Source organism: Argentina silus (genome assembly GCF_951799395.1).
Source record: "Argentina silus genome assembly, chromosome: 2".
NCBI lineage: Eukaryota > Metazoa > Chordata > Actinopteri > Argentiniformes > Argentinidae > Argentina > Argentina silus.
Window position 1 is genome coordinate 516280 of NC_139656.1, and position 27107 is coordinate 543386.

At 47.6% G+C, this 27107-nt stretch overlaps 1 protein-coding gene across 1 annotated transcript in view; it reads left to right on the plus strand.

The window, feature by feature from the left end:
- Positions 1-27107, plus strand: part of cux1a (cut-like homeobox 1a) — a 153463-nt gene that overhangs the window by 8670 nt on the left and 117686 nt on the right. The window contains exon 2 of the mRNA XM_083693742.1: positions 26943-27053. Coding sequence (XP_083549868.1) covers positions 26943-27053 — 111 coding nt within the window. The remainder of the gene's footprint in view (positions 1-26942; positions 27054-27107) is intronic.

The following is a 27107-nucleotide window of genomic DNA, read 5'->3' on the forward strand; positions in this document are numbered from 1 at the left end:
CAGGACGTCGCAATCTGGCTTAGTAGGTCCTTGATGATAAAACAGGTACTTTACAGTGGGATGTTCTTGCCAGATTCTCCCCCCCTCTAAAAGAAGGTCACTTACTTTCAGAACCATATCCTTCATAACGATTACAACTGTCAGACACAATTGAATTTCTACAATTTCCGTGCTCTGAAATAAGCGACGACTAAATAAGTAGACAATAGCATTGAAAAGTACTGTAGCCTTATTTGTATTATTTCTGTTCTCACCATAGCCCATGACATGTTGACCTGTTTGGTGTTGCAGTAGTTTTGCAACAATCCTTAATGCTTACGCTAATATATGGTGCCAAATACCAACGTTAATTGGCTCAAAAGTGTTGGACAAATGTTTTCTTGTATTTCTTGTTATGGCACAGCTTTCAGTTGCCTGAGTGGTCTGCTCAGTAAACCTAGTTGAGGGCAGATATTTTCAAGAATCACAAACACAAAGATCAAAGCCAGAAAGGAACCCAGTTACTTAGCCGCTCAGGAAACTAATGAGCTGCAACTGTGAATCTTACATTTTTTTCTCATCTTGTCCGGTTCCCCCTGTGCCTCAAAGGATAACTGATCTCATCAGTGGTCAAAATACGGTCTACAGCGATATATGCTTTTACTGTTTGAGCGACCATGGCAGTACAGCCAGTACACACTTTTAGTAATCTCCTTTGTTTTTAGCTCATTGTGTTTTTATATTCTCCCCCCGTTTTTATGTATTTGTCCTGTAAAGCACATTGTATTGTATCTATGTATAAAATGTGCTCTATAAATAAAGTTTGATTTGATGATGCTCAAAATCAGGGTCATTGGTGTCCCGACCTACAGTCAGATTTTAGAGTTGATTAGTTGCTATCAGAATAGAATTTCAATATAATTTCTATAACAGAGTGCCTTGGGTTCTACAGGCATGTGTCTGGTCCAACAACTTTACTGTGGTCTATAATATCATGTTAGCTTCTGTACTGGCACTGAGGAGCCTATAAATCAAGCTAAAGTAGAATTTAGAGGACCTTTCGATCATCATCATCATCACCATTATCCACAGCTAGCCACTGCCCTTACCACTTCAGCTCATTCAATGTTCTCCAGAAAAAATCTCTTAAAAGGTTAATAAAGCCTAATCTCTGAATTTAGAAGAACATTCAACATAATTCAGAACAGTGCTTCTGCGGCTATGCTCTCCAAAATCCCTATTCCCCTCCAGGTACGATTGAGAGAATATTTCCCGATATTTAGTCTGAATTACTCAGGGGTTGACCGTATTGATTTGGAGGGGTGGGGGGTGTTGCTGTTACCCCAGTCCTCTCCCCGTGGGGGCTGTAAATGTTTTAGGAGCAGGCAGACTCTTACAGGGTGAGTATTTCATTCACATGCCATCTTTAATCAGAGGGGGGTAGTTCGGGGGGCCATTAAAGCACACTCTTTGGGTTCAGGAGCGGCCCACTCAGCTCACACTGAGGAAGTATTGAGAAGTCAGACTTTCCCTGTCAGAGCCGGCATATGAGTACGGAATTATAACACCAAGTACCTCCTCTGCAACCGACCGCAAAGTCTGTCAGAACGGATGGTCGGTGAATGAAATGCCAGATGTAGGCTCGCCTACCATCCTCTGTTTTGTCCATGGTTGTTCATGTGTTTGATTGTGGTACTTGTGAGCACCTTTGTGTGCTTCTGTGCCTGTCTCTGGATGTTTAAGACGGCAGGCAGGTGACCAGGGAGGGTGGCCATGTTCTGTTCCTGCTTTCACTGGGCTCTGGTATCCACATTAGTGTTGAATCAAGGTTGCGTCAGGTTACACAAGATGTCAACTGCCTCTGAGTACAAGCGGCTCTCTCTTTCTCTCCGACTGGCAGGGTTACCTCACTCATGATTGCCAAGTTCGAAAGTGCCTCAGCTCCTCTCCCAGTATCAAACTTCTAAATATAATACGGCACAGAATGTTTTGTTCAGCACAAGGATACTGTGTTGTTTAGTTTCTCATTACGTAGGGGGGTGGCATTGGAAATGCATAATTCTGTCTAACCTGTATCATCTTCCATCACTGTATACTCAATGACCTCAATTGATGACCATGACTGGCTGTTAATCATATGTAATGAACAGATAAGGCTGAACCTCCAATGGGGTGTCATACAACATTGTTGGGACATACTGTATGTTGCCAGATTCTCTATTGTGCTATGAATGATTAGAATATTCTACATGGGTGGTGTTGCTACATAAAAACAACGTTGTTTGCTCTACTCTGACATTGACTCACCTGACAAGGCCTGCCAGTAAAGACATTCAATGATGAGGGACAGACATGCGGGACAGGCACTCACAGCTCTCAAACTCTGTAAAGGCTCCATTGTGCTACACAATTGAAATGAACGGATATCTCTCCTTTGCTTCTGTCCACATCCTATCCTACAGAATACTGATTCTCCCTTGATCTTTACCCTTCAGGTCATTCTTAGATTCAGAAAATAATATTCCTGTTCTGAGTGTATTTGTGAATATGAGATGTGAATCTGAATAACAGAAAGACTGTGATGTTCAATTCACAGCAGTAGGCTACCCGCGGTATCGGTTGCTTTTTCAATACTCTAAGCTAGCTGTAGGCTAGCTGTCACTAAGAATCTGTGTTAACTTCAGTCGGTCTTGTCATCCCGACCGACCAGACATTAAAGATGGAGGTGCAGAGAGTGCTGTGGTGAGCTGTTCTGTGTGCAGCTGGCTGCCCCAGCGCTGTGTCCCCGACTGCTTCCTCTTCTCCTCTCGTCTTTTATCCTCTCCTCCCCTCCTTCTCTCCACCGTTCCCTGCCCCCAGCCTGAACCGCTGCTGTCTCAGTCCGGCTATAACATGATGAATTTTTCTTCTCCCTGCTTTATGAATTATTAACCTGGTTGAATTGATTAGCGTGGTGTGTGACAGAGCGCTGGTGGATGTCTAGACTGAGTGTGTTCGCGACACGGTCCTGACATGCACTGCATGGAGGAAACGGACACGGAGGAAACATGGGGCCTATTGTTAGTAGTTCTGTTTTTTCAACATACTCTGCCAACCCTGAACAATACCCATGTTCTAGCACTTTCCATGACAACGATGGATAGTCATGTTATTCATGTGGTCTGGCTGTTAAGTTTTCGTCATTCACTCAATAAAACAAGGCACCTCAACTGCAAGGCTCTAACTCTATTTGGTGATGTGTGTTAATTGTGTGTAGACACAAATCAGATCCCTACTGTACCAAAGTAGCAAGTGGCATAACCTAGTATTCCCTCTATTTTGGTAAAAATAAAATCATTGTGTTGTTTATCCCTCAGAGTTGATTTATCAGCATAACTGTACTCTCTCACACAGATGCACACATCCTGTCCGACACACATTCTGAGGTAATGCAGTTTATGTACTGTCAGCAGCACAGCCTTGTCAAACTGAGAGATAGTCTCAGCTCACTTCAGGAGCCCACTAATGGCCCATTTTACAGTTAATTGGCCATTCTACAGTTAATGGAAGTAGATTTTTTGCTTGAAAGTACATCTGATTTGAATTCTAATACACTACCCTGTTGTGTCACTGATGAGTTATCACCTGCCGGTGAAGCTCATGGTGCTTTTTAGCCATTCGGTATTGACTGATCAGGTCTACCCTTCACCGACTGCTCAACGCACCCTGAGCAGTAACCTGAGAACTGAGGATGAAGGGATTTAGCTCTGTTTCTGCCTGTCACTAAGACAAACTAGGAGGAAAGTGAGGATAGGATCCAAATAGGGACTGAGAAATGAGAAGAGCTGTTGGAGTGATCCCTGTCCTCTGAGAAACTTTTGGATTATTCTGCTCTCTCTCTCACACACTCCCCCCCCCCCCCCCTCCTCTCTGTCTCTCTCACTGTCGTCACAGCTCAGAATAGTCTAGCCGTCGATAGAAAACTGGCTTTGAAGAATGGAAAGTAGCCTTGTATGTTGAGAAGAAATTCAATTTCCACTTCTTGACATGACCAAGTACAGGCCCAGATGTTTTGTGCATCAAAATTGGGGGACTTGCTACAGTGTTAAATTTAGAGCTGGGGTAATCACACACTTGTATGAGTAATGGGGTGCTGAGCCTCAGGCCTGTTCCCCTGCACTGGAACTTAGGTGTTACAACAACAAGTGGCAGCTGCATCTCTTCAGCACACTGGTTTCTTTCATTGATCCAGACTGGAGCTCCAGAGCTGAATCCAACAAGACTGGAGATAAGTTTGACTAACTCCGACATTAGCATACTCCCTATGTCATGTATGGATGTCAATGAGTTCCTCACACGTTGCTTCCCTCCCTAGCTCATTTGGTGGCAGTCATGGGGGACACTACCCGTCTCTTGGGACAGTTGATAGACTGAGTTGACTCCCTCCTCTGGTTAGTCCAGTGAGTCCCAGCCCTCTAAACCTGTCACATTAGTCTGAGGGGGAAGGTATAGACCGCCACATTAGCCTCTGCTAAGCCTCAAGTTTAACCGCACAAGAGAGCATTAAGACCTCAGCCATGGCTCCCCTCATTTCCCCTTCAGCTCGGTGCTTGAGGAGTAAGGTGGGTGTGTATGTGTGTGATGAGGGAGAGAGAGACAGAGAGAGACAGGAAGAAAAAGAGAGAAGCAGGCTTCATCAGCCTACAGCACTAAGTGACGTCAGCGGGGACCTCCAGGGCCCCAGAGTTCTCGCCCAGTGCTGGAAGTACCTATTACCACGAGGCCTGCCTGCGGGGCGGGGAGAGGAACCTCCGTCTCCCCCGTCTCCCCTGGCCCTCTCAGCCTCTCCCTCCCCCATTCAGTCCCCAGACAAACATCCATCAGGCAGGCTAGACCCAGGCCAGGCCCTGCTGTTACACCACCAAAACAAAATCGGCTCCCTAAGGGGTGGGGGGGGGGGAGAGGAGGAGGAAGGAGACGGAGGTATGCCCAGGGGACCTGGGCGTACCACCCCCCCCTCCTCCTCTTATTCACCCAATGGTATAACTCACAGCTCTCTGGCACGGAGGTAGACTCTGGCTGAACTTTTGCCTTTGCCTGAAATAGTTATTATTAGTGACCTGAGAAACCTCCAGGAGTCCTGGAAATGAAAGCCAGATGCCGTTAGTGACTGGAAAATGATATTCTGCCTTTTTGAATGGGGAAAGAGGTAGAGAAAGTGGGGTTGACAGTTTTTTTTTTCTGTGTTGGGGATGGGAGAGTGGCCCTGGTGAAGGAGGGGGTTCTCTTGGCCAGGGGTACGTTTTCCTCTCCCCGTGGCTCACACATCAGCAGCCACAGCCTGAGGCTGACCCTGCGGCTACCGGAAGGCCACCTCTCCTGTGGCGCAGTGCTGAACTGAACTGCTCAGACTGAACTGTTCTACTTCAGCCATAAAGTCTGGAGAAGAGATGAAGACAACCAGTCCCTTTTTACTAACTGCTCTACGTTTTTTGTCTGTGTCTGTTCCTGAGGTGTCTGGGAGTTTGTGACCTTGCCTCCACTCGTCCCATTCTGCTGAGCTAGCATCTCTCTGACCAATGCCTGCCTCAAGGTTATGTCATGTCTGCCCTTGACCTTAGCAGTGTTTGTCTCTGCAATAGCCTCATTGTTGACCATAAAAAAAGTCTCCTCTGGCCCTGAAGAAGATATTTGAGGTGACACCGTGACTGCACTGCCTCCTATTTTGAATCCAACGCTAGTCAACCTCAGGACTCGACTGACAGACAGACAGACAGACAGACAGACAGACAGACTCCGTGCTCACCACAAGCGACCCCTATGGCGGAGAGCAGAGAACACAGTCTGAGCCTAGACTAGAGAACAATAGCCCATCCTTGTCACCACTCTCTCCCAGGTTAAACATAATAAACTGGGCTCTCCTTCCCTAACAAGGGCCTCTTTGTTTTGAGTGTCCCCCCGTCCCCCCACCTTCTCCCCCCCTTCAGCCCCCTCCCTTTTGTTGAGGTCCGAGGCCTCCTTCAGCGGTGCACCTCTAAAGAGGCCAATTATTTTGAGAAGCCCCTGGCTGAGCAGGTTGGGGCTATGTGTGCAGGCAGTGCTGGGGGGATGCTGGGAGGTAACCAGGCATGTGCAATTCTCCTATACCCTGGTGTCCTCATTAGCCTCTGTGGCGGCCTAGCAGGCAGGCAGGTACTCAGGCATGCACAGTGGAGCCTCTCTACACAAAGCACTAGCCTAGCCTAGCCTAGCGTAATGCAGGGAGACCTATTGTGCTCCCACTCAAAATGGCCAGCCCCCCTCACAGGATGCTGTTTATGTCCATGGCAGAGATTAATGATTTTGGCAAAGGTTGCTATGGGTTCTCAGGATTGAAACTCTCTGCCATATCAGTGTAATACTGGTGTTTGAAATTGACAAGTGGCCTGACCATGGCTGAGATGATCCCTTCACCCTGGCTGCATCATCTGCCTTCACCTGGATTTGGGTTGCTACACAATTAGATTATTGGGTGTAATTTGCGACCCTACAACTGTAGGCCATTGCCGTCATTGGACTTGGGCTTATGAACATGTGAGAGTTTGGTTTTATGATGTTTTCTCTTGTTTCGTTGAGGCCCAGCCCCTGTTTTTCTCTACACACTCTGAATAGACCATTGTTTTATTGTTAGTTTCTCAAAGAATAAAGCACAGTGATAATAATAATCTTATTCAGTAGACGAAATTCGATCTCCTCCCAGCTATTAGACTTTGTCAGGCAGGTTCAATTTTGTGTACAGTTGGAATTTTATCATGTCCTGACTGTCAACATGACTGACATTACTGTGGGTCCGTGTCTGCCAGTCTTGACTGTTCAAGGTAGTGTACACACAGCCAGCAGACTTTACAGAGTACATATAATAAAAACATGAAAGATAGAAGAAATACTAGTCCCTTACCTCGAAACATTGCTATGTCAAAGTTCTGGGAACATTCAAATAGTGTTAGGACTGTAATTCTCCTGACTTGCCGGTCTTGATGGTCTTTGGGTATTTGTGGTACTGTAGTGTTGGTACTGTACCAGGGGAGGCTGGTGGAGGTAGAAATCAGAATGGGCTCATTGTAATGCATGGAATGAGGAGTGGTATCAAACGATACCATTCCTCATTCTATTCAATGCTGTACAATGAGCCCGTCCTCCGATTTCTTCCTCCACCAGCCTCCACTGGTACAGTTACTGTAGTTTTACGAGGTGTGCCTCTTCTCCTGAGCAGACTACATCTCTTGGCAGGCTAATATCTCGAGCTGACGCCGATGGCGCAATTGGCCAGAGGCCAATGCACATTTTAAACACCGCCCTTTTCACGAACCTACTCTTCAGTCAGGGGTCTCTACCTGCACTATTATGGTTTGTAGATGTTGTGCTGTTTCTTCAGCAGTGCCTCGTAGGCTGATTCAAAGGCCTTTTCTTCCATTTTCATGGTGAGGCATCTTCTTGTGATCAAGAGGCATTGGACATAAAGAAGACGTGTATGAATGTGCATGAAAACCCATCAGTTGGTTCTCAATTTGTTTTGTTTGACTTTGTTTGGTTTTGGGCCACATTCTGATATTTACATAGGATTTAAGATCAACAAAAAACTTTACCTGAGCTTGAATTTGAATGGGTCTCCTCTTCTGCAAATTATGAACCCACTCTCTAGGGAGTGGGTACCCCTAATTCTACCCCTTTCACTAAGGCATTTTGTCTTTTACGCGGGTTACATAAAAACCACAGAATAATGCCAAAGCAGGCCAAAAAAGTGAGTATTATGCGATTAAGATCAGCTCATCTAAACCATTGCAATCCCTCATTAAAGCATTTTTTATCTTTGGGGATAATCAGACGGTTCAGATTAAGTTTTAATCCAGAGCGTTACTTACACAGCACTGGTTCGTGTGCTCTCGCCGTGTGTTCGCTCAGTTAGGCCACCACATCAGGAGCGGGATTATGATGGTGTAAATGCATACAGGAACATCCATTATGTGTGGATCCCCCCTGATGCATTATATCGGAATGTAACGTTAAATCTCTCACCATCACACTCCCCCTGCCAGAGGCTGAGACTTCAGCTCATTCAGGTAGCAGAACATTTTCCAAATTTAATTTGGTGACTTTTTTTTGCATTTGCATTTGCAAGAATCCCCAGTGAACCTTTTAGCGTTGACACGGTTCAGTTTTCAGCCGGCTCGGTACGTTTTTAGTCTATAATGACCTCTCTGTATTTCTCGCTAATTTTGCTACTGGTTAAAAAGAGGCCACTTCCTCCACCACAACTGGTGGGGCATCGCGGAAACTGGGTTGAGCCTGCTCACACCTTAAAGCCACTGCCCCGGCCTCCTGTCCAGCCCCCTGACAGAAAGGCCCACTAGGTGATTGTTCCTCTACATCCCTTCCAGACCCCCAGTCCTGGCCTCGTTCCACTGTCTACTTCACAGACACCAAGAGGAAGCATCAGACCAGAGTCTTGTAATTGCTCCCATTTCCCCCTGGCTGAATCATTGATTATGAGTTGAGGGCTTTGATACATTACAGGGCAGCACCAGAGGAATCTCTGGGCTTTAGGCCTCTCTCAGATCGTTAGATAAGTCCACACAAGAACTTATCTAGCCCATCTCACTGAGACCCCTGATAAAGAGTTAAATCAACCTCATACAGACTCAGGCGTGATTCACCTAGCAATGACGATTCAACCTGCTTCCATCAGTATCTGGGTCAGTTTATAATCAAGACACACTGGGCCTCATTAATCAATTTTTCTTACACATACAGTAGATTTCCGTGCGTAAGTCCAAATTCAATAACTTTTCAGCATTCATCAATTTCTTCTTAGTTGAAGTTGATTCATGTAGCACGTCTCATTATACATGAACGCACGTTGATGGGCATGCTCACCAGAACGTACGGTACACAATATGTAGCAAGCAGATGTAGCGATGGTGTATTGATGATGTAACAATGGTGTATTGATGATGTAACAATGGTGTATTGAAGATGTAGTGATGTCTGGTGGTAGAGGTTGAGGCCATGTGTGCCATGGCTAGAGTGTGTTTTCAGAGGCCACAGTGATATGTTTGCTGAGTGACAAGTGGCTCTTGAGCTGTTTTCGCCTGCCAGGGGAGATGGTATGAGACTGATTGAACTTATATGGGATATTGTGGGCGTATATTTATGGTAATTTATAACATCGTGCACACGCATCTAATTTAAGTATATTTGGCAAGAACAAATTTGGGGCTCATCGCACATTTCATGAATCACACGGTTTTGAGTCTTTTTTTTAGTCAAATTTGCGCATTATTTGAGAACATATAGATGAATGAGACCCAGTGGCATTGAGATGATCTGTACATTACACAGGTTCTATTTTGGTCTTTGACGATCCCCAGTGCCCTCTGTAAAATATTTTAGTTTACATTCCTGTTGCACTTGGACCATGTGATACGGTAGCTCCACCCTTTTATGGGGTTCTTTGAAGGTTCAGCCAATCGCTGGCATCAGCCACAGGAAATGGGGTTGGTGGGAGCAAAGCGCATGTTTTGTGCTGAGTAATCTCTGACTGCCATTGTAGGCAGAGCAAGGCTGTGTGTGTGTGTGTGTGTGTGTGTGTGTGTGTGTGTGTATTTGGCAGCGGCGCAGTGCCCTGGGAGGCATTGTAGTGAAAGGGGAGCCCCTGGAACGGGCGGCGAGAGCACTGTCACGACGGAACGCGCTCGGGGGAAACCGCAAGCCAGACGCGCTCTTTCTTCTCCTCTGCTCTGACACCATGTTTCCCATGTTCCAACCAGTTTTCACTGGAGCTCTTCCAACGTGAAGGGGGAAACCCCTCCCCTCCACCTCCCCTCAGCCTCCCTCCCTGTTCGACTGGCTGGCCCGCGTCTGCCTTTATTAAGACCGACGGCTGGTGAAACGGCAAACCCGCATGTTAAGGGGAATACAAATTTCTTGAAAATAAACCCCATGTTTCACTGTTTCTCTCCCCCGCCACGTTGTTCCTCCCCCCCCCCACCCCACCCCCCCAGCCCTGCGGAGTGACCCAGGCCTGCTGACAGGCAGCTTTCCCAGCTGTTCTCTCCTACTAGTGTTTCTTACTACAGAGTCACTGAAATACTGTACAATTCTGGAGTAGTTTGATTGACTTGGCTGCTCTGATATAGTGCCCCAAGTGGTGAAGTTTGCTCAGTTTTGTCTATTGTGTCCTTAGTGTTATGGTTCGAGGGGGGGAAATGTTAAACTGGTCTAAGGTCTGTGCTTACCAAAGCAATTTCCCTCCAGAGCATCAAAGCACTGAGTGGTTTAACTGGGCTACATCAAGTCCCCCCCCCGTTGCTCGCCTCCTCTCCTCTCCTCTCCTCTCCTCTCCTGTCCTCTCCTCTGTAGTTTGGCTATGCCAACATGGTGCCCGCCTCCATCTGGCTTCACTTTGCACCCGTTTGAAAAATGACGTGCATCCATTTCCAAGCAGCTTATTTGGGCCTACTGTTCTTAAACCTCTCCTCCAGGTCGTGTCTCATGTTACCGTGGCCGCCACAAGGATGTTTGCCTTTGCCCAAGTGGGCACCGTCAGGCCTGCCGCGTGACCTCGCCTCGCGTCGCCAGATTCCCCTAAATGTCTCACGTGGCGAAAAGAGGATGCGGAGGGGAAATGGGGAGGCTGTAGTCAGTCCGTTGTTCCTCCAAAGATTGGCATGTTATTTGAATAATTAACTAACCCAAATGAAAGGCGAGGGTCGGGGGGATAGGTTTGGTTAAAATGGCCGCACTAGCATTCTGTTCAATGATAAATAGTTAAAGCGCATTTGCTAGCACAGTCTGGAGGCTCCAGCGCATTTCATGCATTATTGAGCTAATGAGCGCTGAGGTGTTCCTGTGCTCCTCTCTCTCTCTCTCTCTCTCTCTCTCTCTCTCTCTTTCTGTTCCCTCTCTCTCTCTTGCTACTCTCTCCATTGCTGAAAGACAAAAGACCCCTCTGCTTTCATATTTCCAATGATGCCCCTGACTCCGCTCTCCAAAGTAGGGCCTTGAATTAAGACGCACATCTTCAAACATAATGTATCTCAATTAAACATTATAGGAGACATTTTTCCCACTGTTATAGGCCTACACCTCCACACACCAAAATCTAAAAGTCCCTGTACATTTCCTGGAGATCATAACCCATAATTTTTTTTTCTTCCCTCCTTTTTTATTCAGTGTTAGACTTTTAGCATCTGAGCAAAGCCGCACTTCGCTTCATATTTCAATGAGGCACCTTATGTTTGCTTTTTTTTCTCCCTCTCACATACAGGCCAGTCTGTGGGATTCTTGCCGTTTGATCGTGTGGAAACTCACGTCAGCATGTTTAAAGGGACTTCACTAATCTGCACTGGGGGGAAAAGAAAGAGAGGAGAGAATTCCATATACAAAATACGGCCAAATCACATGAATGTGCAGAGTGCGGGTACGGATGGGGGTTTGAGGGGGGGGCTAAAATTAGAAGCGCACACACAAGTCCTGAATCAGCACACGGGCAGCCGTTTTCCACATGGGATCGGGAATGTGTTTTCGCTGACAAATGTTTTTGTTTTCGTTCTTCCCACCCTCGTCTAGTTTCTCTTTTTTTGTGATTTTGGCCGACGGTTGACAATAAGATGGTGGTAAATTGACGTCCCAGAGTATTATGATTAGCAATTGAGGTAATTTTAGAGAATGCTGTAGATATGCTGACAAGTGGGGAGCCTGAGTTAGGGAGTGAGGGGGCAGAAATGGGCTGACACACACACACACACACACACACACACACACACACACACACACACACACACACACACACACACACACACAGTCACAAACACACTCAAATGTTTTCTCTTTCATTCCCTGCCACTGAAAATGAGAGAGATGAAAGAAAATCCATTGAACTCTGTGTGAAAGTCAGATTGTGTGATGTGAATTGTTTGTGTGTGTGGTACTGCTGTTGTGCTGCTAACATAAGTGCCAGTTAAGGAGCCTTGGTTTCTGCAAGGGACATCAGAGAAACATAACTAGCGTTTTTGTGTGTGCGTGTGTGCGTGCGTTCTAGCCTAGGCCTCCAGCTACAGCCTCTCCTCGGATCCCCCAGATGAATTCCAGAGCACACATCTGTCTGTCTGTCCCGCCCCCACCTTCGCCACCGCAGAGAGGGCCGGGGGGAGGCAGCGCATTGGCTGATTGATTACCTGTTGGATCCCATTTCCGTGGCGGCCGGAGATGTGCGCCATAGCTAACAGTTCCCCATCTAGCCTATCTGCTGCTGCCGCTAGTGCACTTCCCAATCCATTTGAGTCGGCGAAACAGCTCTCCAGCCCTGACAACAACAGCACAGCACAGCAGCCCCCCTGTAACAGAACCCAATCCTAAGGAAACAAACACACACGACGGACAAACCAAACCAAATTAAGGTTTACACCCTGCACTATCAAGTTTAGATTCGGTCCGGCGCACACTTGGAAATTGGCATTGTTGATGTCGGTGGGAATTTGTTTTTGTGACTGAAATGTGGAAAAATGCACTTCATTGCGCCAATTGCTGTTAAGTGAATTATTAATTGTCCCAGGGTGCTATGAGCTAAGAAGGGGCTGTGTTGACTGTCTTGGGTTATTCTTCCTACCCTATAGGTTTCTAAACTGATGTTCTAGTCATTGAATGGAGCAGTAGGCTATACTTGGCTTTGGTTGCTGCAGGATGCGCAGGTGGTGGTGGTGGTGGTGGTGGTGGTAGTGTGTAATGTATAGCTCAGTTGAAGGTGTCTGTTTCTGAAGGAAAGTAGATCTGGCGGATTCCTTGTTTTGTACACCCCCCCCCCCCCCTCGTGGCCTGTCAAAGGTTGGGGGATATCAGGTGCTTTTCAACCACCCTGTGTGTGCGTGTGCATGTGGAAATTGAGAGCATACGTGAAGGAACTTTACAGCACAGCAGCCCCCCTGTAACGGACTGTGGAGAAAGCACATCACATCTCTGCTAAGTATATATATATATATCTGCTGTATATGGCCTCTCATACTGGAAAGAGTATGGCCTCATAAAATGGCTTTCAGTTGGTGTGACAGTTAGAGCCTCCAGTGATGGTGTTCTTTCATCATGAGCTACCGGAGGAGCGTGTTGTTATTATGGGCTGTTGGTTCCTCAAGATGGAAGCCACTCCTCAGGGCTGTTGTGTAACCCTCCCCAGTGCTCTCCTGTGTCCATACAGCACATCTATAGCCAAGCTGCAAGGCCACAATAATAACAACTGCCTGGTCCTTATCTACCCCCCCCCCCTTCTCCCTCCTCCCATCTCAGGCTTATGAATCGCAGCGCAGGCAGCGCCAGGCGACTGTAGAGAAAGCATGCTCCACAGATAAGAGAAGGAGTGGTGGAGGAGAGGTGTTCAGTCAGGGCCTGACAGGTCCCCATGGGCCTCCCTCTCTCATCCCACCCCCTGGTCGTGGTGCGAGGTGGTGGGGGTTGGGGGGTTTGGGGCTAGGAGGAAACCAGCATATGGGAGGGGGGGTTGGCTTGTTATGGTTTGTTATGGGGAGCGGACAAACCCCCCCCCCCCTCCCCCCCACCTTCTCCTTTGTCAGGTATTATCTGATGGTGGTGCTGCTGGCCCCTAATTCATCTCTTAGTGCAGCCGCCCCCAGCTCTCCTCTGGAGCTCAGGGAAGCACACACGGCGATAAGGGCTCATCCCAGCCAGTCAGCCGGAATAACACTTCAACCTCTGGTGGACGGAGCGGAGAGAGAGAGGGCTTTAAAGCCCACTAATCTGACCAGGGCCCCGCATCCACTGCCATAATTAGCCAGCTCAACACTCGTCCTCAGGCCCGCAAATGGACGTGTTCAGGTTGTTTTTTTTTTTCTCTCAAAATGGATGTCGTGAGAAGCCGCGTTGAGAGCTAATGGATTTTCCATTTTGTTTCACAATTTTAATCCTCTAATTTGCGGGTTATTCCCTGTATTTTAAGGGAGGATTGAGGTGAACTTGACCTTGACCGTGGCTGGTTGAGGGGTCTGTGCTGTTTCATTGACCTCGGAATGACTTGACCCTCGGTGGAGGTTTTTTATTCTCAACCTGTCTGTCTGTTTCCTCCTTATCTGGATGCAATTAATCTTGACCGCTCCAGTGCTTTTCTAGAATCTGGAAGTAAATGGCATTTAGACCCAGAACATTCAGATGAGCTTAGCTCAGCCTTTATTGTCGTATTATTCTCCTCAGTTCCATTCTGTCGACGTTTGTGTAGGAAGTTGAGCACTTATCTTTCCCTGAAATGGTTCACAGCTCCGAGATCCTATCTCCCCCTCTCAATATCCCCCATCAGCCCAACCATCCTCGTAGGGGCCCTTTGTTGTCCAGACCTCCCTCCCTCCCTGTACTCCCCTCATCCTCTTAATATCGAATTCAATTCAAATCAAACGTTGGAAGAGCCAATAGCGCTGCAGTAATTGACCCTCTATTTTCAATGCTAGCCCGGTGCCTCTTGTAGTGGCTGCTGCATTCTCTACTCCACTGAATTGGTTTATTTGTCTATCTTTCGTCTTCTGTCTCTCTCCCTTCTTGGGTTGTAGGGAGATGTCGGTCTCACTCAGAGAGTTTTCCCTCAGGGAGAAAGAGAGGCCCATCGTAATCATCAAACTAGGGTTTATTCAGGAAGGTCAGATGCTAACATTAGCTCGGGGAGCCCGAAACCAAAACATCCCAGGCAGATTCTCGCAGTTTACTGAAAATACCTGAGCTGTGTCGGTAAATAAAACAACGCAGAGCGTCTAGGGCTTGCTGAGACGATAAGTTTGTTTGTTATAAACTAAAGGTAGACTTTTATCCTCTCTGGATGGCGGGAGGGATTGTGCCTCGACTATAGTATAGACCAGGGGTCGGCAACCTTTTTGACATGAAGTGCCAGTTTGAAATGTTCTTGTTAATTAGTGTGCCATATCAACATTAAGTTTAGGGTTAGGCTTAGTTTAATTATGACACCACATCAAAAAAACATTTCCAGCAGACCTGGAATTTTATTCCATCCATATAGGCTACATGCATAGCAACAACATTTTCAAGAAACATTTTTCTCTCATAATCAGGACATTGTAATGATCATTTTAGGTCATTAACCCCACCAACCTCCTACTCTACTGTTCATCAGCAATAAATGTAACTAATTATTGTAAAATCCCCCCCCCCCCCATGGGGTTATAGATTATATGCACGGACCCCATTTCAAAACACTGCTTTCAGAGCAAATATCAAAAAGGGAGACTAAAGTGTATCAAACAGAAATACAAGAATGCTGCACGCTGACATTTTCTGCCATTTCTTCGATGCAACGCTCAACACTTCTAGCATGGGACATGGGAATATCTTTTATTCTTGATTTGATTGTCTCTATGTTTGCTAAGCCTTCAAACAGAACCTCTGAGCTACAGAGAAAAGCCTCCTTAATATATTTGCCATCAGTGAATGGCTTTCTGCGTTTTGCAATGCAATGAGCAATGCGATAGCTTGCTTCAGTCACATGGTTTTTAACAGTGGCAAAGACTTTGAGGGTATTGGCTTGCTTCCCATAACTGGACACGGCACGTTATGGATTCTGCCTTGTCTGCCTGATCTTTGAAAGTTTTCTTGTGCTTTGTCTCAAAATGGCCCTTAACACTCGACGTTTGGCAAACAACATTTTCAAAACATAAAGTACACACAGCACAGACCTTCTGAAAAACAAGGGCTGGAATGCCTGAACCTTTACTTTAGCTTTCTTAGCTAGTGCGGTTGCCATAATCAACCGAACCTGAACCGATGCACTGCGATTCCTGTGGGAAATGTGAGCGGGAGGCCGTACCGTCAATCAAACTAAGTAAGACAGGCCGCGCAACAGCCAATGGCTGTTCAAGAGGTGATTTGGCATGCAGCTGAGAGGGCACTTGAACATTTCTTTAAAAAAAAAGAGAAGAAAATTAAAAGTCCTCTCTCGCTTATCGCCAGCGTGCCAATGATTACGCTGCCACGTGCCTAAGGTTGCCGTCCCCTGGTATAGACATACCGTATCACTCACATGCACAAAGGAGGAAATAGTATGAAATTGGTATTCGTTTTTTCACAATGTGGAGCTATTTTCGGAGTTGAATTGGAAGTTCTCTCAGGAATGTCTGCATGTCTGTTTTTGGGATGAGGTGATTATTTGAGTGGACATGAGGCCTCCCATCGGTCTGCGTTTAGCAGATGGTGTAAAGAGCCGCTCTGCACCGTGTGCAATCCTTTTCCCCCCATCCCAGGCTCCCCCTGTACCAGCTGAGGCCTACTACTAAGCGCACGATAAGAACAGTGTGCTTTGTGCCTTCTTTGCGAGAACCAAAACAAACCCAAACAAAAGGCTGTGTTTCACAGGCCCCGGTATGACGTGAGAGAGGAAACCTGACCCCCGACCACAGACCTCAGTCACACGGCACGCTCGTCACGTCACTCACAGAGTCGAGCAGGAAGCTGCGTCTCCAGGAAACAGACAACGACAAGACTAAGCCTACGCATTCACGTTTCACTACCTCACCACTGTCACCACCACGACTCCCCCACTACTAGTTCTTCCCACGTTTCGCTACTGTAGCGCTGGGTAGTTTCCGGTGCACACATATGCCAGTGGGTTCTGCCAGGCTGTGCCTCATGTTTACAGTCAACAACTGTTTAAAAAAAAAAAAAAAGCGGAGGCTTGCAATGTGCCGTGCCAAGGTGAAAGCAGGGCGAGGGTGAGAGTTGGGGCGAGGGGCACAGCGCAGGCTTTGCCAGGCAGCGCCCCCGAACCGCCGCCACTACTACAACACACTCGCATCACAATCCAGGTCACAGCCAGCCCACCGCATCTCGTCTGCGTCTCCTCCGCCTCGCCAACAATCACCCGCTTGTTGTCTCTCTTTTCCTCGGCGTAAACAAGCCCCACCCCCCCCCCCCCCCCCCTCCGCTCCTCTCTTCATTCATTGTGTGCCGCAGCTATGCTAATATTCAATTATAATTTCCGCATCATAATTAATGCAGTGCATAGCCCCAGCCATCAGAGTAAACACATTCCTCCCCCGTGTTAAAATGCTAATGCATGGATGGCATGGCAGAGCAGCAGAGCTCCGTGAACGAGATACCATCAGAATATTCGTTGATATAATGCAGTACTTCTTTTACTGTAGCCTGCTCTGAATTCAGGCTTTTGTGGAGACCTTGGTCCTCACGAGTTGGTGTGACGATGTTTCCAAAATGTAGGCAATTACTTAACCCCTGAACCAAAAACATTTGCTACTTCATTTGTTTCACTGTAACATGTAGGTGTAGATTGAATGTTCCAGTTGTTCCAGAATGTTCCATTTCATTATGTGTAGGCCTGGTGTTGTAGTGAAATGGTCACCGTGCATGGCCAAAACGCCTCAGGTCTTCAGCCTCCAACCCTTATGGAGGGAAACCAGACGTGATGGCCACCGCCCAACACTTCAGGAAACTGCTGTTGCCTGTCATTTGTCTCATCGACAAAATCTATGCAATTTTATTCCATTTCATGACAAGTGATGCTCTGTTTAAAATGGGATTATTACAATGATTATTGTATTATTTGAAAAATGTTGGTGAACAACAACAAAAAATAGCTTCCCCAAACCTCAGACTCAAATAAGCAATGTTTACAGTCAAACAGTACAACCATTTTCAACTATATTTCCCTTTTTTCTCTCATTCATTCGGTAACTACTTTAGATTGACACCATTAAATTGATTCCACGTTGTTTCTTTCTCCCGCTAAAGAAAACAAAAGTGGCTCGATCAGCAGAAAGACAAGATTGACAGAAAGATTATTGAATGTGTTGAAGAGTTTTTCAGGAGCGACAGGCCTTTTAAAAATGAAGTCTGCATCCAGATTGCAACCAAGATGGACCATTCACGCTGATGCAAGCTTATTACTATAATCTCTAATCAATGTACTTTTAGCAGTGCTGAATTTAGATAAGCCTATGGAATTGTCATTGGTATATGTAATACACAATCATACCATTGTAAGGATAATACTGCTGTGTAGAGACGAGTGTCACCAGTCTACTGTTAAGACAGAGAGTTTTCTCCCTGTTTTTCCCCTTGCTATCCTATTTAGTTTCCTCTGTCTCAGATTTATAGTGGAAGGTTATGAGAGGCTGTATTTCATGTTCTCGGGGCTGAAGAGTTCCTCTTCCCTTCCGAGCGGCCCCAGGCTCCTCCATTGTTTTGCTATTGATTTTGTAATCGGCTTCAGTTAGCTTCCTGACAGGAATTTAAGGCTGTCTAGCCGCGGTCACATGCTCCCCAAGAAAAACACTACTGACAGGTGATGGGACTTTAAACTGAGAGCATTAGTCTGAAAATATATGTTCATGTCAGCACAGAGACTATATAGAACACCAGGGGTTCGGGGGGGGGGGGGGGGGGGGGGGAGGGAGAGAGCCGTCAACCAAGTCTCTTACTTGGACTGTGGGCGTCGCAAAAAGCAGGGCACTTTGATAAAGAGGCTTTATTATGAGGAGAATCCGTCCCTTAACAATGACATCATGTTCTTTTTTTCTCTCTCCTTCCTCCTTGTCAATAGGGAACACTGTCAATAGGGAACTGTCAGGGCAGTGAAGGGATTCATTCTCCTAGCAGGGGAAAGGATGGAATAAAGGCAGGAGCTAGTGGACTCTTGTTGTATCCTAAGTGTTTGAGACACACACACACACACACACACACACACACAGCACTGCAGGGCTCTTACTACTGGGAGATTGTCTTGGTAGGGCAGTGTTCAGTCAGGCCAGGGTTGTATGTGTGGCACTCAGGTGTGAGTTAACAGTGGCAGAGATGGGTGTGTGTGTTTGTGTGTGGGGGGGGGGGTGGGGTTGTGCACTCAATCTACTGGATAAAAGTTTTTATATAGTCCTCCTGCTGCTTACACGCCTATTCCCACAGAGAGGAAATGAAGGACAGGCAATTGTTACTCTTTTTCCTGCCTTCTTTGTTCCAGCATGCTTCTGCCATTTGAAATCTGCACTCCCCTGCTGTTTTGGAGGCAACGCATAAATGTGTCCAATCAAGCACTTACGCAGAGTGACTGTTTGTCTCATCTAGAACACAGTGTGCTCTGCTTGGTGGTTAGTTGTTTCTCCGATTTTACCCCCAAGGACTTCCTGAATGTTAGCCGGCCTGTCAGTAAAATACCACTCCCCTCCCTCTCACAGAGGTCCAGTTAAACTCTCCTCCTAGCAAGCTGTATAATTTCTCTAATTAGTCGCTGTAAAGCTTGGAAACTATTTGAGGAATGTCGATATCGATGTGGGTGGAGGCTACTGGCTACCACCAGCCCCTTTTACCACTGTGTGTGTGTGTGTGTGTGTGTGCTTGTGCTTTTGTGTGTGTGTGTGTGTGTGTGTGTGTGTGTGTGTGTACTTGAGCGCCATTACACCAAATTGTAAATATAGATGAGCTAAGAACATCTGCCCCCCCCCCCTCCCCACGCCACATCCTGTCCTTCAGCAGCATTGGCTTATCTCTGCATTGTAATTGAGGCAGACATTAAAACATGGATGGGGGGGGTTCTCCTCCTCAAGACTCCTCTCCCTCCCTGTTAACCCTTCAGAACCGGTCGTCACTCTCCTGTCCTCCCGTCCCCTAGCCGGCCCGTCGTCAGGCCTCCCCCTCTCTTCTGTGCTGGCCGGGGTCAAGTTCAGGAATCTTAATTGGTTTAGCAAGTTCCTTGTCTGGGGCAGCGGGGACGTTGTGGGGAGACGGTGGAGGACTTGAGAGAGCGGTCGTGCACTGACTGTCGATTGGGACAGTCCCGCCCCCCCCATCCTTAAGCTCCGGTAGTTGAGCCATTAAAACCAGCCTAAACAGCTGGCTCAGTGCAAGCATGGTTGGGCGACATCCACTTCTGCTGTGAGCTGGCGAGAGCGCCGGGCCTCCTCCTCGTGCATCTGAGCGGCAGGCCTGTTTGAAGCGAATCACGGCGCTCTTGTTGCATAATAAATCAGAGAGGCGAGGAGAGATTGGGGAGTCTTGTCGGGGAGCGAGCAAATCAGTCCCCAGTCATTATGGGGCTGAAGCGCTTTTGATATTGCCGAGCCCTCCCTCCCCTCCAGGATTGATCCCCCCCCCCCTCACGGACCACGCCAGAGTGCCAAAAGAACTGTGTTTTAATTCACACTAATAAAGCTTCGGTCCTTTTCATTTTTTACTCCCCCCTCTGCTCTCGTCTCTCTCCCTTGGTTGGTTGGTTGGTTGGTTTGTAATCACCAAATCCTTCACAACTGAAGAGCCCTCCATAAAGCTTGTGATTAAAGGCTGATTATAGTGAATACATAATGCTTGCATGTAAACACGTGCCTCACGCAAGGCAGATGTTACACAACGCAGCGCTCCGCTCCCTCTGAGACCAAGCAGCAGGCAGCCCTGGGCCCCGTCAGCCCTGAGACCAGTCAATCAACGCTTTCACGCAACCTGGTTGGGGCTTCCGTAGCAACAACAGTTGGGGGAGGGAGGGAGGATGGGTGCAGGCGCTGCTGTTGAACATGTGGTGTCTGATTGGCTTTCAGTTGGGAATGGAGAGAGTTTATTAACAGCAGGCCTGATGATGGATCATTTAGAATAGGTTTGAGCTTAATGGGCTGTTCAGATAGTTTTCTATTTTTGGTACAGTGTATACTTGGTGGTAGAGAGCATTAGCACTCTCTGTTCCAGAACAACATATCAGTAGTGAATCAGCACGATTGTGGAATACTGACGTCAACCAAACCCTTAATATCTGTTGGCCTCAAAAGATCCCGTTTTTTTTTCTTGGGGGAGTTGAGGTGCCAGGTAAGACTTGGGATATGACTTTTTCTCCTTGTTGTGTTTACTTAGCTTTTCAGATTAATCTTCTCAGGGCTGGGGAGGTTCTTATCGACCAAGCAGAGATTCTAAATTCTATAGGGTCAGCTGAAGTTCTCCCATTCTCAATGAACTGAGTGTTTTATGACTGTTGCCCACGCCATCATTATGAGTTATTAACATGTGGAATGCGCTGCCGTAAACCCCTGTACTCCTACCCCCGGGGTGAATGACTGTTTTCATCATTCAACAACCGCTGTATTGTTCTTACACTTGCGCTACATGCTGGGAATTATCATACAAATGTATGGTAATAGCCTGTGTGTTGCTTAATTGGATGGAGTGGTTGTGTGTTTGCCCGGAGGTGGTCCACTTCCCTGTGAGAACCGGCACTCATTTGGAGAGACAGTGTTTAGAATGGACCACAGGAGTTGTTTTTAACCAAAGAAGCCAGTGCCATTTTTTGGGGACCATAGCAGGTTTTCATGAACAGTCCTCTCTTGGTTATGAAAAATGACTCTGAGATAATATCAGCCCCTCCTTTTTTTTTTATTTAATACCCCATGCCCTTGAGGGGCTGCCTACACTGAATCGCCTGGTTGTGATTGGTCGAAGTGGCAGGCAATCAGGTGGGAGGAAGGTCAGAGCCAAGGTGAGCCCACATAGGCACAATGATGCCATTGTGGGTACGCTTGGCTAGGTGAGGTCATCCTGGGGAAATTCCATTAACACACATACACACACTCTCCCAGACTTCACCGCTGTTGAAACGATAAAATCCCCCCCCCCCCCCAGATAAGAATGCATAAATAGGGTTTTATTTGTTTTGCAGAGTTATGGAGTCAGTGAACATAATTTCGGAGACGCAGTAAAGGACACGTCCCAGGAAGTACAGCTGGGTCCGGTGTATCACCGTTGACTTTCCTTGTGGGGAGTTGTGTTCACTTGTGTGTGCACCACAGCACACTGTCAGACCCCCTCCCTCCCCTCCCCCGTCTCCCCCAGCCTACTGATGTATGAATCACGATCCATTAAAACATCCGTCACAAATCTGTCACCGGGGCAGTCTGAACACTGGGGCCGTTTATTAGAAAACAATGTTAATGTGATTCCCTCCGCTCAATGTAGGTTAAACTGACACGCCAATTTACGGCCCCCGGTTTATTCGGCTCAACGCACACACTCACTCTGACCAAACCATTAGGAGTGCTCTAGTATGCATTACCAAGCGTTTGAAGTCAAAGGATTAGGAGTGAAGGTTGAGTTATCTTCTTCGGGACACACACACACCCGACAAGGTTAAGTTCACACCAACCACACCAAATGCCTGATGTCGATTAGTTTGTTAATCAGTCCTCCTTGTTCTGCGACTTCAGATCTTGTGTCAAGGGTGGCCTTAGCTTTTTGAGACTGGGTCAACCGGCCGCGATTAGCGTCTCCACAAAAGCAAGTCTTGTTAACTGGTGGCGTTCAGGAAACAAAAGGCTTTGATAAAGGTTTTAGCCGCCTCGCTGCAATGTAAATAGATTAGCTCTCCTCTTAATGTTAGCAGCAGCTGTTGGAAGAGCCAGAAAAGAGCAGACACTTGTGTTTGCTATTTGTCCAGAGCTCCCTTTGAAGTGGTACCCAGAGCTAGACGGCTCCCTCTTACACCCCTCCCTTCCTCCCTCCCTCCCTCCCTTCCCCCTCCATGTGTTAGGTAATAGCTTAATTCGCTAGTTAGCTTCTCCTTGTTATTGAGGCTATCCTTTACGGTGTACGCTAGGCTAGTTGATGATGTAGGCTATCAACAAAAGTACAGACCACTCATAAGTGTTGGCCTTCACCCTGTATAAACTTAATCTTATGCACACTAAGCATATCTCTGAGCCATATCTTTGAACATGGATTTGGAAAAAGAAAAGAAGGTCTGTACTGTAATTCAAAATCAAGATTAGCATGACCAAAGAGTTAGCTGATAAGGAGTTTGAATAAGTGATACACCGGTGCCAAGTCATTTCAGCCAGGTCATTTGCCTCGAAATAGAATAAAAAATATGTATGTGTCTTTACAGCAGTAATTCTTGAAATGAGTTGCACCTCATTAACCTTGTGAAATGTTTTTGGGAGGTTTTGCTTAGCTCTGTGCTTTTGGAGAAGTTAACAGCAGCACAGTGCATTCTGAGGCTGCTGTGTGGTTTGCAATACACAAAGGTGACTACAGAGTGAAGCTAAATAGTAATGGTGTTGGGACTGAATGAGCGCTCTGTGAAGAAGGGTCATTTAATTCCTGGCATTCTACTGGGTTCCAACCCGCATTCTACAGAAGTCGTTTGAGATTAAAACCAACACAGGGCCATAATGGAAGAATATCGGCACCAGTGGTGTAGCGGCAATATCTCCCCCATTAATTTCTGTGGCACACCTACAGAAGACAATGACCTTGTGTTTGCAGTGCACTGTCTGTACCTATTTAAAGAAGGATAAATTGGTGCCCGTTTTTAAACCCATCGCCAATGGGTGATGATGAAGTGAGTGTTTTTGAAAACCTGCGCTGTGTGCACCTGCTTACTCTCAAGAAATTGGGTCAGCTGATGCACACGCGAGAGAACTCTGTTTTGTCTACGGTTATCCAATTAACTTGTATGACTGTCATCCTATGATAAGCAAATTTGATTACGAATCCAAAGCTGTGGTGTATCTAGAGCAGCTCGATGCTCTGAACCATTGGTCAGTGATTGTCATCAACAACACAAAAGCTATAGAAAAAAAAGGCCTCAGTTTGATTAGTTTCACCCTCCCTCACCTACCCCTAATAATCCTGAAATGTAATTTCTGGTCCTGACTGTAGGCGGGGAGGAGGAAGGGAGTGGTGGGGTGGGGGGGGGGTGGGGGGGGGGTGGGGGGGGGGTGAAGGGGTTGTCAGCCTAACCCCCCCCCCCCCCCCCCCAACCTCATCTCATCCAAGCAGAGAGAGAGAAGGAGAGAGAGAGAAGGAGAGAGACGGCCTAATATTCCCCTCCGCGCATGCAGCTGATAGCATCTGGCACAGACGAGCTCTCGAGGGAGCGCGGTAATCTGTTCCATCAGCGTTTACTACTGAACAAATTAACTAAGACAAGCACCGCTGCCTGAGCCAGCGAAATTCTTCCATTAGCAAAATTATAAAGCCATTATAGAGCACAATTTGGTCCTTTATTCAAGCGCGGGGGCTGCTAGGAGAGGGCGGCGAGGCCCGATGCAGCCAGACAGCCTGAGAGGGAGGCCTGTGATATGGGGCCTGGAGAACAGGGGGGGGGGGACTTGTGTCCCCCTTGTGCTCCTATGAGACCGTGGCTTGGTCACGCCCCCCTGCAATGGGAGAGTCAGCCTATAGTTTTCACGGCTATGGTTTTCATTTTCTATGTTGGTTTTTCTATGTTTATTTTCTATGTTGGTATCCCCCTATCACAGAGGAAGCAGTATAACAGCCCCCCCCCCCCCACACACACACCCCTCTCTGATATTTACTTATTCACAGTAACATAGGCTAGAGCAGGCAATGAGATGATATATTTCCATACTGTAGCTCTTCCATTATTAGAGTGTGTGACCACAGCCAGATTCCTGTGTGTGTCTATACTAGCGCCTGCGCTGAAGTCCAATAGGCCCAGACCCCCCCCCCTTCACTCTGCTCCTCTTAATAGAGGGCTATTTGTGTGTTCAGGGATTTGTCTCCCCCATTTCTGTGCCTGTGGGTGCATGGAGACTGAGGGGGCAGGCCGGATTTGTGAATTCCTGTTGATAAAAACATAATTATCGCCCCCGTATCCCCCCGCGGACGGGGCTCAGGAGGGGTCCCAGCGATGCGGCGGCGCATTAGGACTGGGGGGGGTTGGTAGCCTGGCCCTAATCAATTTGGAGTGATTAGCCAAATCGTTTGCATAATGGGCTTAACGGCGGCATCTGCTAATCAGTCTCAAGAGTGCTAACTTGACTGGGGCTTTTTTTTGGGGGGGGGGGGATTGGGTGTCTCTCTTCACTCCTCCTCCCTCCCTCCCTTGTTCTTCTCCACTCCTCAGTAGGAAAAAGGGAGTAAGGTTACAGTCGCTAAACCTGTGCGGCGCCGCTAATGCGTTAGCTTCCCGATGCTAGGTTAGCTAACTCTGTATGACCCTTCCTCTTAGCCTCTCTCCACTCACCTCTACGCCATGTCCCTGTGGTAGATGCTGCTGCTGCTTTCTGCTGCCATTCAGTCCAACAGTATGGGCCTCCCACTGCTCCGGGCCGGAGGCAGCAGAGTGGAGCTAACACGCTCCAGGCCCTCTCTCTGACCCGGGGTCAGCGGTGCCAGCACGGTAGAGTGGCAGCACCAGGCCCACCCGCCCCATGCCCCTGATCTCAGAACAGTCCCCCAGGTGCCCACCCCGCTGAGCCGTCATTAGCATGCCCGCTAACAGTGTGGCGTGGCTGGCAGAGGTGGCGCCTCCAAGGGGTAGGGTGGAGGTTGGGGTGGGGGGGGGGAACAAAGGTTGGCATCCTGTTGCTATGCGACACACACACACACACACACACACACACACACACGCACACTATGGCTGGTGATTGCATGGTGCTTCAATGTCACGGCTTCCACTGACTTCCTGCTGCTGCCTATTGACGCCATCTTAGAGGGCCCACGTAGACGGCAGCACCAACGTTAAGCTACGCTCTACGCTCGTTCATTAGTTGGAGCCATAAGAGAATGTGGCATTTCTTTCTAGATTCATGAGACAGCGGTTGGACTAGGCCCTAACCCTGTTGAATTTATCGGAAATTCTGAAAATGCAGAAGCCGTCTTAACGGTCAAATTCCCCGCCCCGATAGAAACATATAGCCTCATTGACTTTTTTTCTCAGCACTTGAGAGCCGATAAAAGTGGGGCGAGAAAGAGACTGTGTGTGTGTGTGTGTGTGTGTGTGTGTGTGTGTGTGTGTGTGTGTGTGTGTCTGTGTCTATGTGTGTGTGTGTGTGTGTGTGTGTGTGTGTGTACTGTATGCTGTAGCCCCCCCAGACACAGTAGTGGTGGTGGTGTGGAGTAAAGTGGGGGCTGCACAGTCTGGCTCGCTCAGTTCCAGCCTAATTAACTTGATTTGTTCCCTGCATCTGGCTCCCAGATGTCAGCCAGCCACAGTCTCTCTCTCTCTCTGTGTCTCTCTCTCTGTGTCTCTCTCTCTCTCTCTCTCTCTCTCAGTAATGTACGCACACACAGACACCCACAAACTCTCTCTGTTTTAGAATAGCGTTATAGTGTGTATATATAACTCATAGAGTTTGGGGAGCTCTACTATACCAGTAGGTTTTGCGATAATAAGTGTATTGAGGGGAGATTCGGTCTCTTATCCAGATGCTGTCTCACTGCCTATAGTTGCCTGCTTAGCTCTTTGTATCTAGCCTAGTGCTCTTAGCCCCATATCGTCTGTTCTCAGCTCGACTTGTCAACTCTGATCTGGAGTCAGTACTTAAGCCTCCTCTTGGCTTGTCTCTTACAATATTGATGATCTGGGATCTGCTCTGTGACATGTAGCCTACATGCAGAGCAGCCATAAAAGAGCTGCCTGGCGGATTTCTGGAACCCGTGAGAAAAGCTGCTATATGGCCATACGTTTTTTTTTTTTTTGTCTTTTCCCCTTGAATAGAGATTTTTATAAGCTGCGTAAATGCTGCCTGGATCCAAGTGGTTTTTACGGCTTTTTCCACACTTCTGTCTGCAGTTAGAGGCAGGAAGATGTGCTGAGAGCACGGTGGGGAAGGAGTGGGTGTGTGTGTGTGTGTGTGTGTGTGTGTGTGTGTGTGTGGGTGGGGGGGGGGTGTCTGTAGTCATGGTGCCTTTGCTAGTGCCTTGTCTAGGTCCTGTCGGCATGATGGGAGATGGCTTCTCCCTCCCCCAGGCTCACTTAGGCAATCCTTCCTTCTCTCTCTCTCTCTCTCTCTCTCTCTCCCAGTGAAGGGCTAGGCTAGGGATGCCAGGCTGCAGGAGAAAAAGACCTGGAGGAAAAGGAGAGAAAGGGAGAGGGATTTTTTTCTTGTTTGTCTGCTGATGTAAATGGCGGTCACCCCCCACAGAGCCCTGGGTAATCATTCTGTCATTTCTCCCCCCCCCTCCTCCTCCCCCCCCTCTTTTTGGTCCCACAGAAAGAATTGGATGCCACCGCCACAGCCCTGGCCAACAGACAAGATGAGAGCGAGCAGTCCAGGAAAAAGCTCATCGACCAGAGCCGCGAGTTCAAGAAAAACACACCAGAGGTGAGTGTCCTGTCTGCCTTTCCACACACACACACACACACACACACACACACA